This window comes from Ranitomeya variabilis, chromosome 2 (genome assembly GCF_051348905.1).
Source record: "Ranitomeya variabilis isolate aRanVar5 chromosome 2, aRanVar5.hap1, whole genome shotgun sequence".
Lineage (NCBI taxonomy): Eukaryota > Metazoa > Chordata > Amphibia > Anura > Dendrobatidae > Ranitomeya > Ranitomeya variabilis.
The window spans coordinates 371207411-371223045 of NC_135233.1; the positions used below are offsets into that span (position 1 = coordinate 371207411).

The following is a 15635-nucleotide window of genomic DNA, read 5'->3' on the forward strand; positions in this document are numbered from 1 at the left end:
ACAGAAGTGAAGAAGTCAATAAAATATATATTTTTTAAACTATTCCCCGAAGTTTTTATTTATGTTAAATTTATTTGATGCAAATCAGATTTTCCAGACGAATCTCCCAAACTCAAATTTGGGGAGATTTGCTTGTTTCCAGTAGTAACCTTTTACTTCGAGGAAATGAAATGTGGTCCAGGATGGGTTCACAGACGCACGGGACAGCCATGCCTCTGTGTGTCCCTGACCTGTGCCACCACTACTCTGTGTAGCTGTGAATCCAGAACTGAGGAGATAATACCCTTACTGGAAATCAGCATGAAATACATTATACTACACTGCTGAGCAGTGCAGCTGTGAATCCAGCACTAGGGTGAGATAATACATTTACTGGAAATCAGCATAGAGAGCATTATACTTCAGTACTCAGCAGTGTAGCTGTGAATCAAGCACTGGGATGAGATAATAGACTCATAAGAAAGCAGCATGAAGGACATTATACTACAGTAGTTAGCGGTGTATTTGTTAGTCCAGCCCTGGGTTCACAGGCGCACGGGACAGCTTGAGGAGCCTCTGTGTGTCCCTGACCTGTGCCACCATTACTCTGTGCCCGTTCTGTGGTGCCGCTTTTTTTCCAGGGCATTTATGCCTGAGGCACGGGCGCCCAGATGTCGCCTGTCTTATTGCATGTAGTTTTTCCTCACCAGCGGGATGTAGAGCACGCAGCAGGACGGTATCTGAACGTCCAAGTTCTCCAATTCCTTATGGGCCACGTCTGTTAGGAAGTCCGGCAGCCCCTGCATCCGACGTTTCTCTGGCACAGGTGAACATAAAGGTGTAAGTGTAATACCGTCACTTAAATTTATTGACATTTGCTTCTAGCCCATAGCTGTCTGGTCATGTTGGGAGTTGTAGTCTCCTCACAGGTCTATATAACGACAGAACGTGCCTATGATAACACTGAAAGTCCCAGAGCACATAACATATCCATAACAACACACAGTAAGTCCGAAGCAGCCCCTAGAGGTGATGAAGAGGCCGAAAATGTATTATTTTAAGTTGTTGGGTTTTTTAGATTTTAACTCTTTCCTGCTGCAGACACTTTTTGTTATTTCCTCCCCTTCTTTTTTATTTTTCATAGACTAGGCCGCGGTGCACAGCTCTGTACAGAAGGGTGAACATTTCCTTTACCTTTATATTTAGATTCCGGTATATCGATAAAATATTGATGCCGCGGCCTCAGAAATGTCACTTACTTTCATCTATGGTCGGATCTACTTGTGGCTTGACACAAAATCGCTTCTCCCTTACACTCTCTTCGAAATCCACCTGGGCGAAAGAACAAAAAAGAAAACTTGGGCTCAGCGATACCTTAAAAGATGCTCGAAAAAATAGGAAAATCTCATATAAATTCCTAAATTCTGTGCAGATTAATTTTCTTAATATTGCTTTATGCTGATACAGAGCTCCAAAACCTCAGCATAGACAGATTTATAGTGTACCTGCACTTTCAGGTAACTTTTACCATTGATCCTGCATTTTTCACCAGTTTTCTCCTTTGCAGATTCAATCACTAATTTTCAGCTCTCTCTAAGCTAGTGGGTGGAGGACAGCTACGATTATGTCTCCCATACAAAGCACACACACATATATGAGGGATTCCTGCTCTTCTGTCTATGTAGCACATGTTCAGAAAACATTATACAGCAATACTGAGCTGTGTATCTGTGAATCCAGAACTTGTATCACATAAAACACTGAATATAAGGCAGCGTGGAGGACATTATACAGAAATAACGAACACTGTATATGGATCTGAGCTCTGGAGTGAGATAAAACACTGACTAGAAAGCAGAATAGAGGATATCATACAGCAGTACCAAACAGTGTAGCTATGAATCCAACTCTAGGGTGAGATAATATGCTAACAAGAAAACCGTATGATGGACATTATACTACAACACTGAGCAGTGTAGCTGTGAATCCAGCTCAGGAGTGAGATAAAACAAGTATAAGTTAAGGACATTATACTATAAGACTGAGCAGTGTAGCTGTGAATATAGCACCAGAGTGAGGTAATACAGTTACTGGAACTTAGCATGAAGGACATTATACTACAGTACTGAGCATTGTAGCTGTGAATCCAACACTGGTGAAATAGTAAACTTACAATAAAACAGCATAAATGAGCAGTGTAGCTGTTAATCCAGGTCTGGGTTAAGATAAACAGATACTAGAAAGCAGCAGCACTGCCTTAGTGTGTCTCTGCCTCTATATCTCACGCTGTGCCTTCCTATTGCTTACCTTCCCCTCTCCATAGACTTTAATAGGTAGTTGTAATCTGATCTCTCAGGGAGCTCATAATCCTTTTTATTTTGACCAAAACGGATTATAGCAATTTTTTTGAGTGAATGATGAGACTGTGAGGCAGAGAGAAGAGGAAATGTTCCTCATAAATGGTGAAAGAAGCAGATTTCTCTGATAAGATATATTAGAAAGTTTCTCATGTTTACTTGTACTATTGATTTATGCAAAGTTTGTTGAAACGGCAGAATCCATAAAAAATAAAACTATTCTGGCTACTTGCAGCCACTGAATACAGTCTTGTTACTGAGCTCAATGTATAGCAGTCTGTTGTTAGCGTATTAGCTCCCCCTAGTGGTGGCTGCTGGTAGCCAGATTATTACATTATATATCTGTATCTATGGAGGAGAATATGGATCTAAGCGGATAGGATCATTCTCATATCGGAGTATAGGTAAAATTAGGAACAGGAGGGTTTATATGTAGATAAAGGACCATAAGAAAGTCTCAGGATACGAACCACTTTACTGATAAGGCTGGCGATGTAGTGCAGGTCACTGCTGAAAGCAGAAGCGAGGCGGCTGAACAGAGTCACAAACTGAGGCAACGTGCGGCAGATTTCTCCTAGGCAAACAGCATTGTACACAGTCTGCAGGAACCAAATAGCGGAAGGAGAGAAGTAAGGGATTATTCACTCCCAGACTAAACATATAGGCCCCAACAACGGACAGGATGGAAAGTACCTTGTACAGGGACTGCCAGTCCATCACCTTGGTGTTACAGAGGGTCATGCGCTTTAGTATCAGCTGGTGAAAGAAAAGCAATCAGCTTATTAGTCACGGACGGTAAAAAATGGAAATAGTCCGTCAGTCCCATAGAGGTGAATGGATCAGTGGTCGAATAAGCCCACCTTCGCTCCAATCACACAGGAGATCGCAGTGGTCAAGCATACCCATCCTTGCTCCAATCACACAGGAGATCGCAATGGTTGAGCATGCTCACCTTTGCTCCAATTACACAGGAGATCGCAGTGGACGAGCATGCCCACCTTCGCTCCAATCACACAGGAGATCGCAATGGTCGAGCATGCTCACCTTTGCTCCAATTACACAGGAGATCGCAGTGGACGAGCATGCCCACCTTCACTCCAATCACACAGGAGATCGCAGTGGTCGAGCATGCCCATCCTTGCTCCAATCACACAGGAGATCGCAGTGGTCAAGCATGCTCACCTTTGCTCCAATCACAAAGGAGAGCGCAATGGTCAAGCATGCCCACCCTCACACCAATCACACAGGATATCACAGTGGACGAGCATGCCCACTTTCGCTCCAGTCACATAGGAGAGCGCAATGGTCGAGCATGTCCACCCTCGCTCCAACCACACAGGAGATTGCAGTGGTCGAGCATGCCCACCTTCACTCCAATCACACAGGAGATCGCAGTGGTCGAGCATGCCCACCTTCACACCAATCACACAGGAGATCATAGTGGTCAAGCATGCCCACCCTCACACCAATCACATAGGAGAGCGCAGTGGACGAGCATGTCCACCATCGCTCCAACCACAGAGGAGATCGCAGTGGACAAGCATGCCCACCATCGCTCCAACCACACAGGAGATCGCAGTGGTCGAGCATGTCCACCCTCGCTCCAATCACAGGACATCGCAGGGGTCGAGCATGCCCACCTTCACACCAATCACACAGGAGATCGCAATGGTCGAGCATGCCCACCTTCACACCAATCACACAGGAGATCGTAGTGGTCAAGCATGCCCACCCTCACACCAATCACATAGGAGAGCGCAGTGGACGAGCATGTCCACCATCGCTCCAACCACAGAGGAGATCACAGTGGACGAGCATGCCCACCCTCGCTCCAACCACACAGGAGATCGCAGTGGTCGAGCATGTCCACCCTCGCTCCAATCACACAGGAGATCGCAGTGGACGAGCATACCCACCTTCGCTCTCATCACATAGGAGAGCGCAATGGTCGAGCATGTCCACCCTCGTTCCAACCACACAGGAGATTGCAGTGGTCGAGCATGCCCACCTTCAAACCAATCACACAGGAGATCACAGTGGTCAAGCATGCCCACCTTCGCTCCAATCACACAGGAGATCGCAGTGGTCGAGCATGCTCACCTTTGCTCCAATCACAAAGGAGAGCGCAATGGTCGAGCATGCCCACCCTCACACCAATCACACAGGAGATTGCAGTGGTCGAGCATGCCCACCTTCACACCAATCACACAGGAGATCACAGTGGTCGAGCATGCCTACCTTCGCTCCAATCACACAGGAGATCGCAGTGGTCAAGCATGCTCACCTTTGCTCCAATCACAAAGGAGAGCGCAATGGTCGAGCATGCCCACCCTCACACCAATCACACAGGATATCGCAGTGGACGAGCATGCCCACCTTCGCTCCAATCACATAGGAGAGCGCAATGGTCGAGCATGTCCACCCTCGCTCCAACCACACAGGAGATTGCAGTGGTCGAGCATGCCCACCTTCACACCAATCACACAGGAGATCGCAATGGTCGAGCATGCCCACCTTCACACCAATCACACAGGAGATCGTAGTGGTCAAGCATGCCCACCCTCACACCAATCACAAAGGAGAGCGCAGTTGACGAGCATGTCCACCCTCGCTCCAACCACAGAGGAGATCGCAGTGGTCGAGCATGCCCACCCTCGCTCCAACCACACAGGAGATCGCAGTGGTCGAGCATGTCCACCCTCGCTCCAATCACACAGGAGATCACAGTAGTCGAGCATGCACACCTTCACACCAATCACAGGAGATCGCAGTGGTTGAGCATGTCCACCCTCGCTCCAATCACACAGGATATCGCAGTGGACGAGCATGCCCACCTTCGCTCCAATCACATAGGAGAGCGCAATGGTCGAGCATGTCCAACCTCGCTCCAACCACACAGGAGATTGCAGTGGTCGAGCATGCCCACCTTCACACCAATCACACAGGAGATCACAGTGGTCGAGCATGCCCACCTTCGCTCCAATCACACAAGAGATCGCAGTGGTCGAGCATGCTCACCTTTGCTCCAATCACAAAGGAGAGCGCAATGGTCGAGCATGCCTACCCTCACACCAATCACACAGGATATCGCAGTGGACGAGCATGCCCATCTTTGCTCCAATCACATAGGAGAGCGCAATGGTCGAGCATGTCCACCCTCGCTCCAACCACAGAGGAGATCGCAGTGGACAAGCATGCCCACCCTCTCTCCAACCACACAGGAGATCGCAGTGGTCGAGCATGTTCACCCTCGCTCCAATCACACAGGAGATCGCAGTGGTCGAGCATGCCCACCTTCACACCAATCACAGGAGATCGCAGTGGTCGAGCATGTCCACCCTCGCTCCAATCACACAGGAGATCGTAGTGGTCGAGCATGCTCACCCTCGCTCCAATCACACAGGAGATGGCAGTGGTCGAGCATGCCCATCCTTGCTCCAATCACACAGGAGATCGTAGTGGTCGAGCATGCCCTATCCTCGCTCCAATCACACAGGAGATCGCAGTGGACGAGCATGCCCATCCTTGCTCCAGTCACACAGGAGATCACAGTGGTCGAGCATGCCTACCCTCGCTCCAATCACACAGGAGATCACAGTTGTTGAGCATGTCCACCCTCGCTCCAATCACACAGGAGATCACAGTGGTTGAGCATGTCCACCCTCGTTCCAACCACACAGGAGATCACAGTGGATGAGCATGCCCATCCTTGTTCCAATCACACAGGAGATTGCAGTGGTCGAGCATGCCCACCCTTGCTCCAATCACACAGGGAATCGCAGGATCGGTGGGGTCATACATCTAGGGTATATGGACCCCCTTTAAATCCTTATAACCAGTTGAAGCTATAAATAATTTACAGATGACCCCGGGGGGACCTTTTGTACTGTGGGAGATCATGAGTTAATATAGGGGCCCTCGGGATCTCTTGGTCAGACTGGAGAGCGGTTTTAAAGTGTGTATCTCGCTCTGGAGGACCCGTCCTGTCCTGCATCACACAGACTACCCATTGATATTAATGGACCTTCTGTAATACTTAGTCTCCACTGTGGTGGCGCTGTAGGGAATCTGAACACTTACTGCTATGTTTCCTCCACTGATCGCAGCTGATCGCTGGGATGTCCCAGCGGAGGAATGCTCAGCCGACCTTATTTATGGAGGAGACCGCTATCTCATGGTCATGTCCAGCCTGGTATAGAAATGATGGACCTATCCAGGGAAGGATAAATGAAGCTCGTACTCACGGGGATGTTTTTAATGTTCCTGAGGCAGCCCTGAATGTTGCTGGTAGTTTCCTGGTTGTGCGGCGCCATGAAGAACTCGATCACATCGAGGCGTGACGTCAGCTCCTCCTGGCTCCGTGTCGGCCTCATGAACCACAATCTGATGAGATTTATTTTTTTCCTAATTACATGTATTTTGAGCTAAAAATAATTTTTGCAATTGGGTTTCATTAAAAAAAAATCACCGTTTGCCTTCTATAGCCTCTGGGTTGCTTTGTCTATTGCTGACTTCAGAATGACAAAATGATTTAACTAAGAAACACTCAGTGAGCTTGTCCTGACAGGAGAGCTTGTAACTCTTTTATCTGTCCTTTTCTGAATTCCTCACAACTGATTTATCACCACAGACTACATCAAAGTTAAAAAAAGCAAAACAATTAATTTTTTTGAATGAAACCCAATTGCAAAAATGATTTTAGCTCTAAATACATGCATTTAAGTAAGAAAATACTAAAATTTTCCAAACATGAAGTTATTAATGCATCTTTGAGGTTAGTTAACACACTTACTGGAAATCACCATGAAGGACGTTATACTATGCTATTTAGCAGTGTAGTTGTGAATCCAGCACTGGGGTGAGATAATACACTTACTGGAAATCAGCATGAAGGACATTATACCACAGTGCTGAGCAGTGCAGCTGTGAATCCAGTATTGTGGTGAGATAATAGACTCACAAGAAAGCAGCATTAAAGGCATTATACTACAGTACTGAACAGTGTAGCTGTTAATCCAGAACTGGAGGAGATAATACCTTTACTGGAAATCAATATGAAATACATTATACTACACTACTGAGCAGTGTAGCTGTGAATTCAGCAATGGGTGAGATAATACTCTTACTGTAAATCAGCATGAAATACATTATACTACACTACTGAGCAGTGTAGCTGTAAATTCAGCAATAGGTGAGATAATACTCTTACTGGAAATCAGCATGAAAGGCATTATGTTTCAGTACTCAGCAGTGTAGCTGTGAATCAGCACTGGGATGAGATAACAGACTCAAAAGAAAGCAGCATGAAGGACATTATACTATAGTACTAAGCAGTGTAGTTGTTAGTCCAGCTCTGGGGTAAGATACACACGCTCTTGAAAGCAGCAGCGGCATTACTGCAGCATACACATTTTTTCCCACTTAGACACACCCCTTTTCTTGGACCATGCCCCTTTTATCCTTTTATAACAGACCGCACCTTATTCCTGCTCCCAGGATGTGCAATGGGGCGAGTGAAAGACTAAGGAGACGTGCAAGAGGTTTGTATGGTGCCATAGAGATTTGCCATGACTCCCAGCAGTCCGTGAGGTCCCCCCTTTTTTGGGGGGATCTACTGGATGATTCAAGGGAGATGACAAACGTGTATTTTGCTCTATAAGACCAAGCAGACAGAATAGCTGCGGCTTACCTCAGCCTGTTTTCTCCCCATTTACACTGACATCGGTTAAGAAGACCTAAAATATGAGATAAAATATTCAGACCATCAGAAAACCTGCTTCCCTCGTCACCTTATCCCACACAATGCTAGGCTATAAACACTTTGTCAACCTTTACGAAAAAAATCTTTCTCAATGCACATTTTAAAAAAAGGAAGCTACAGGCAATAACGATTAATTAAAAAGAAAAAATTAAACTTTTTTAAAATTTAATTAGCCTCCAACGATTGCAAAGTCAGGATTTTTTCTTCGAAACACGATGCTGCAGTGTTGCAAAGTTCATGCTCCTTTACAAGCTGCTTTTAACTGCTGCCCAGCCGAGATGTGTACGCTATATTTCCATACGGAAACTCCCCTGTTTGTGTACAGCTGGGGATACAGAGAGGCTCAGACAGGGGAATTCCTGTACTCCTGCCTGTTTGATTATAGTGTACAGGGATTGCTGAGAGAAGGAAGCAAAATAAGGTAAAGACGTATATTACAAAAATGCTTATTATCTGATGGATAATTACATTTTTATTTTTTATTTTTTTAAGTTTATGTTAAAAGGGTTGCACCAAGTCATAATAACTTGTGATATAATAGATGATGCATATTTATGTATTACCAAACAGGCTCAGTCCTTCTTTTCCCCCAGAGCACATCTTATACACGGATGGATGGGCCTCACTTTTGAATATATGCAAGACACTAAAAAATGAAAAATTATTGCAGACTGAGTATCCAGCAGTATCATATAGTATTATTAATAAATGAAAATCATATATTACATAACTATACAGTTCACTGCAAGACAAAATAACCAAAAGACAAAATATGTGTCCCTGAACCACCACTAGGGGGAACCCGGGAGGTTACAGCATACAGTATAAACAAATATACAGAACAATATAAAGAACAATGTAAAAGAGTGCGGACTGAGTATTCCAGCAGTATCATACAGTATCATAATTAAATTAAAATCATATAATATAAAGAAATCATAGAATAAAAATAAATAGCACCAAATGACAAAATCTGTCTCCCTGAGCCACCACTAGGGGGAGCCCAGGAGGTTATTGCATACAGTATGATTATTGGGTATGATGTATACACAGCATGCAGTGAGCTCCCCCTAGTGGTGGCATTTTTTTTTTTACTTTTGTGCCTATGTAGTAGTTTCTAAGACGGGGTACTGATTTTGCTTAGTAATCTCACTTACCTAAATGTATCTTGGTCCATGTCCACTATGTCAGTCCTGGACACACAATATAAACAGAGATACATTGCTTACTTTCTTACTTCCATCACACTTAAAAGTATAGTTTAGGCCTCTGTTCCCATTTCAACACATATGTATGCCGGCCCCAAACTGTTATATGTAAAGGTACATGGAATTTATATTCTGTCTGATGTCATTAAAAAATATCTTTTAAATAAATAATTTATTGTGCTTACAATAATTAGAAAAAACCTGTCCCAAAGATTAATATTTCAGATACAAACCTCATCATTCCCTAAATATATATATAAGAATTGTAAAATTCTGTCTCCCTGCAGCCACCACTAGAGGGAGCGTATGAGCTTACCGCATACTGGTTATACATTGAACTCAATAATGAAGCTGTATGCAGTGAGTTCCCTCTAGTGGTGGCTGTGGAAAATTATAACGAAAGATAGCATTACATAACTATGACAATTCAAAGGAATTAGGAGCTCTGTATCATAAAAAGAGGAACAGTGCCTGCTAAAGAAAATGATTCCGTATAGGCCTTGAATTTAAAGACATACACTATATGCTATGTACAGGATATAATTCCAGATGATAATAAGTATATGTGAGGTATGTAGTAAAATAAAACCAATTTCTGCATAGAGTTCACTGTTATGTCTTGCTATAGTGCCCACGTCATTGTCACTGGTTATTACAGGAGTATGGACTTATGTGTTATTAATATAACATCATACATGACATATTTCTTGATAGTTAGGATTGGGACTCCCACACTGCTGTCCTCCAGCTCAATGCCAATCCGCCTCCGGTCAAGAAATTTCAGAAGCCCACCTAAAGCACAGACCTGAAAAAAAAGCAAGAAATCCACATGTGAAGGACATCACCTATTGTAACTGGTGGACCCTGTATTAACAGCTGTGTATAGAGGTGTTATCAGTCATTGTACAGGAGGAGGAGGTGAGCTGTGATATCACCTATTGTGTATGGTGGATCCTGTGTTATCTACTGTATATACAGTTATATGAAAAAGTTTGGGCACCCCTATTAATCTTAAGCTTAATGTTTTATAAAAATTGTTTTTTTTGCAACAGCTATTTCAGTTTCATATATCTAATAACTGTTGGACACAGTAATGTTTCTGCCTTGAAATGAGGTTTATTGTACTAACAGAAAATGTGCAATCTGCATTCAAACAAAATTTGACATGTCCATAAGTATGGGCACCTCACCAGAAAAGTTACAATAATATTTAGTAGATCCTCCTTTTGCAAAAATAACAGCCTCTAGTCGCTTCCTGTAGCTCTTAATGAGTTCCTGGATCCTGGATGAAGGTATTTTTGACCATTCCTCTTTACAAAACAATTCCAGTTCAGTTAAGTTTGATGATCGCCGAGCATGGACAGCCCTCTTCAAATGATCCCACAGATGTTCAATGATATTCAGGTCTGGGGACTGGGATGGCCATTCCAGAACAGTGTAATTGTTCATCTGCATGAATGCCTGAGTAGATTTGGAGCGGTGTTTTGGATCATTGTTTTGCTGAAAGATCCATCCCCTGCGTAACTTCAACTTTGTCACTGATTCATGAACATTATTGTCAAGAATCTGCTGATACTGAGAGGAATCCATGCGTCCCTCAACTTTAACAAGATTCCCGGTGCCGGCATTGGCCACACAGCCCCAAAGCGTGATGGAACCTCCACCAAATTTTACTGCGGGTAGCAAGTGTTTTTCTTGAAATGCTGTGTTTTTTGCCATCAGGCATAACACCTTTCTGTATGACCAAACAACTCAATCTTGGTTTCATCAGTCCACAGGACCTTCTTCCAAAAAGAAATTGGCTTCTCCAAATGTGCTTTTGCATACCTCAGGCGACTCTGTTTGTGGCGTGCTTGCAGAAACGGCTTCCTTCGTATCACTCTCCCATACAGCTTCTCCTTGTGCAAAGTGCGTTGTATAGTTGACCGATGCACAGTGACACCATCTGCAGCAAGTTGATGCTGCACCTCTCTGGAGATGGTCTGAGGATTGTCCTTGACTGATCTCACCATTCTTCTTCTCTGCCTTTCTGATGTTTTTCTTGGCCTGCCACTTCTGGCCTTAACAAGAACTGTACCTGTGTTCTTCCATTTCCTTACTATGTTCCTCACAGTGGAAATTGACAGGTTAAATCTCTGAGACAGCTTTTTGTATCCTTCCCCTGAACAACTATGTTGAATAATCTTTGTTTTCAGATCATTTGACAGTTGTTTTGAGGATCCCATGATGCCACTCTTCAGAGGAGATTCAAACAGGAGAACAACTTGCAAGTGGCAACTTTAAGTAGCTTTTCTCATGATTGCATACACCTGGCTATGAAGTTCAAAGCTCAATGAGGTTACAAAACCAAAAAAAGTGCTTTAGTAAGTCAGTAAAAAGTAGGTAGGAGTATTTAAAACAAGAAAATGATAAGGGTGCCCATACTTATGCATCTGTCAAATTTTGTTTGAATGCAGATTGCACATTTTCTGTTAGTACAATAAACCTCATTTCAAGGCAGAAACATTACTGTGTCCAACAGTTATTAGATATATGAAACTGAAATAGCTGTTGCAAAAAAAACTATTTTTATAAAACATTAAGCTTAAGATTAATAGGGGTGCCCAAACTTTTTCATATAACTGTAGAGGGGTTATCAGTCATTGTACAGGAGGAGGTGACCTGTGATATCACCTATTGTGAATGGTGGATCCTGTGTTATCTACTTTATATAGAGGTGTTATCAGTCATTGTACAGGAGGAGGAGGTGACCTGTGATATCACCTATTTTGAATGGTAGATCCTGTGTTATCTACTGTATATAGAGGTGTTATCAGTCATTGTACAGGAGGAGGTGACCTGTGATATCACGTGTTGTGTATGGTGGATCCTGTGTTATCTACTGTATATAGAGGTGTCATTGTCATTGTACAGGAGGAGGAGGTGAGCTGTGACATCACCTATTGTGTATGGTGGATCCTGTGTTATCTACTGTATATAGAGGTATTATCAGTCATTGTACAGGAGTTGCAGGAGGTGGAGGTGAGCTGTGACATCACCTATTGTGAATGGTGGATCCTGTGTTATCTACTGTATACAGAGGTGTTATCAGTCATTGTACAGGAGGTGGAGGTGAGCTGTGACACCACCTATTGTGAATGGTGGATCCTGTGTTATCTACTGTATATAGAGGTGTTATCAGTCATTATACAGGAGGAGGAGACCTGTGACATCACCTATTGTGAATGGTGGATCCTGTGTTATCTACTGTATATAGAGGTGTTATTAGTCATTGTACAGGAGGAGGTGAGCTGTGACATCACCTATTGTGAATGGTGGATCCTGTGTTATCTACTGTATATAGAGGTGTTATCAGTCATTGTACAGGAGGAGGTGAGCTGTGACATCATCTATTGTGAATGGTGGATTATGTGTTATCTACTGTATACAGAGGTGTTATCAGTCATTGTACAGGAGGTGGAGGTGAGCTGTGACATCACCTATTGCGAATGGTGGATCTTGTGTTATCTACTGTATATAGAGGTGTTATCAGTCATTGTACAGGAGGAGGTGAGCTGTGACATCACCTATTGTGAATGGTGGATCCTGTGTTATCTACTGTATATAGAGGTGTTATCAGTCATTGTACAGGAGGAGGTGAGCTGTGACATCACCTGTTGTGTATGGTGGATCCTGTGTTCTCAGTCATTGTACAGGAGGAGGAGGTGAACTGTGACATCACCTATTGTGTATGGTGGATCCTGTGTTATCTACTGTATATAGAGGTGTTATCAGTCATTGTACAGGAGGAGGAGGTGACCTGTGATATCACCTATTGTGAATGGTAGATCCTGTGTTATCTACTGTATATAGAGGTGTTATCAGTCATTGTACAGGAGGAGGAGGTGACCTGTGATATCACCTATTGTGAATGGTAGATCCTGTGTTATCTACTGTATATAGAGGTGTTATCAGTCATTGTACAGGAGGAGGAGGTGACCTGTGATATCACCTATTGTGAATGGTAGATCCTGTGTTATCTACTGTATATAGAGGTGTTATCAGTCATTGTACAGGAGGAGGAGGTGACCTGTGATATCACCTATTGTGAATGGTAGATCCTGTGTTATCTACTGTATATAGAGGTGTTATCAGTCATTGTACAGGAGGAGGAGGTGACCTGTGATATCACCTATTTTGAATGGTAGATCCTGTGTTATCTACTGTATATAGAGGTGTTATCAGTCATTGTACAGGAGGAGGTGACCTGTGATATCACGTGTTGTGTATGGTGGATCCTGTGTTATCTACTGTATATAGAGGTGTCATTGTCATTGTACAGGAGGAGGAGGTGAGCTGTGACATCACCTATTGTGTATGGTGGATCCTGTGTTATCTACTGTATATAGAGGTATTATCAGTCATTGTACAGGAGTTGCAGGAGGTGGAGGTGAGCTGTGACATCACCTATTGTGAATGGTGGATCCTGTGTTATCTACTGTATACAGAGGTGTTATCAGTCATTGTACAGGAGGTGGAGGTGAGCTGTGACACCACCTATTGTGAATGGTGGATCCTGTGTTATCTACTGTATATAGAGGTGTTATCAGTCATTATACAGGAGGAGGAGACCTGTGACATCACCTATTGTGAATGGTGGATCCTGTGTTATCTACTGTATATAGAGGTGTTATTAGTCATTGTACAGGAGGAGGTGAGCTGTGACATCACCTATTGTGAATGGTGGATCCTGTGTTATCTACTGTATATAGAGGTGTTATCAGTCATTGTACAGGAGGAGGTGAGCTGTGACATCATCTATTGTGAATGGTGGATTATGTGTTATCTACTGTATACAGAGGTGTTATCAGTCATTGTACAGGAGGTGGAGGTGAGCTGTGACATCACCTATTGCGAATGGTGGATCTTGTGTTATCTACTGTATATAGAGGTGTTATCAGTCATTGTACAGGAGGAGGTGAGCTGTGACATCACCTATTGTGAATGGTGGATCCTGTGTTATCTACTGTATATAGAGGTGTTATCAGTCATTGTACAGGAGGAGGTGAGCTGTGACATCACCTGTTGTGTATGGTGGATCCTGTGTTCTCAGTCATTGTACAGGAGGAGGAGGTGAACTGTGACATCACCTATTGTGTATGGTGGATCCTGTGTTATCTACTGTATATAGAGGTGTTATCAGTCATTGTACAGGAGGAGGAGGTGACCTGTGATATCACCTATTGTGAATGGTAGATCCTGTGTTATCTACTGTATATAGAGGTGTTATCAGTCATTGTACAGGAGGAGGAGGTGACCTGTGATATCACCTATTGTGAATGGTAGATCCTGTGTTATCTACTGTATATAGAGGTGTTATCAGTCATTGTACAGGAGGAGGAGGTGACCTGTGATATCACCTATTGTGAATGGTAGATCCTGTGTTATCTACTGTATATAGAGGTGTTATCAGTCATTGTACAGGAGGAGGAGGTGACCTGTGATATCACCTATTGTGAATGGTAGATCCTGTGTTATCTACTGTTTATAGAGGTGTTATCAGTCATTGTACAGGAGGAGGTGACCTGTGATATCACGTGTTGTGTATGGTGGATCCTGTGTTATCTACTGTATATAGAGGTGTTATCAGTCATTACACATGAGGAGGAGGTGAGCTGTGACATCACCTATTGTGAATGGTGGATCCTGTGTTATCTACTGTATATAGAGGTGTTATCAGTCATTGTACAGGAGGAGGAGGTGAGCTGTGACATCACCTATAGTGAATGGTGGATCCTGTGTTATCTACTGTATATAGAGGTGTTATCAGTCATTGTACAGGAGGAGGAGGAGGTGAGCTGTGGCATCACCTATTGTGTATGGTGGATCCTGTGTTATCTACTGTATATAGAGGTGTTATCAGTCATTGTACAGGAGGAGGAGGTGAGCTGTGACATCACCTATTGTGAATGGTGGATCCTGTGTTATCTACTGTATATAGAGGTGTTATCAGTCATTGTACAGGAGGAGGAGGTGAGCTGTGACATCACCTATTGTGAATGGCGGATCCTGTGTTATCTACTGTATATAGAGGTGTTAGTCATTGTACAGGAGGAGGAGGAGGTGAGCTGTGACATCACCTATTGTGTATGGTGGATCCTGTGTTATCTACTGTATACAGAGGTTTTATCAGTCATTGTAATCCTGTCTATGATTATAATGAGACTGCTGAAAAGTCATGAATTATGAGTCTATTATTTGGCCTAGTGACGAATGTGAACATTTTCTGATGACACATTCCCTTTAAGGTTAAAAATTACCAATAGTTCAAACAATAGGAATAATTTAGTC

General features: G+C 43.4%; 1 protein-coding gene across 5 annotated transcripts in view; it reads right to left on the minus strand.

Annotated features, from left to right (window-relative positions):
* The window catches only part of MSH5 (mutS homolog 5), an 86296-nt gene that overhangs the window by 50723 nt on the left and 19938 nt on the right, over window positions 1-15635 (minus strand). For all 5 annotated transcript variants that reach the window (XM_077285936.1, XM_077285934.1, XM_077285932.1 and 2 more), the window contains 9 exons: window positions 10001-10110; window positions 9255-9290; window positions 8661-8743; window positions 8026-8071; window positions 6581-6719; window positions 3030-3092; window positions 2807-2935; window positions 1239-1311; window positions 687-796 (listed from right to left, as the gene is read on the minus strand). In XM_077285936.1, the coding sequence (XP_077142051.1) occupies window positions 687-796; window positions 1239-1311; window positions 2807-2935; window positions 3030-3092; window positions 6581-6719; window positions 8026-8071; window positions 8661-8743; window positions 9255-9290; window positions 10001-10110 (789 nt within the window). The remainder of the gene's footprint in view (window positions 1-686; window positions 797-1238; window positions 1312-2806; window positions 2936-3029; window positions 3093-6580; window positions 6720-8025; window positions 8072-8660; window positions 8744-9254; window positions 9291-10000; window positions 10111-15635) is intronic.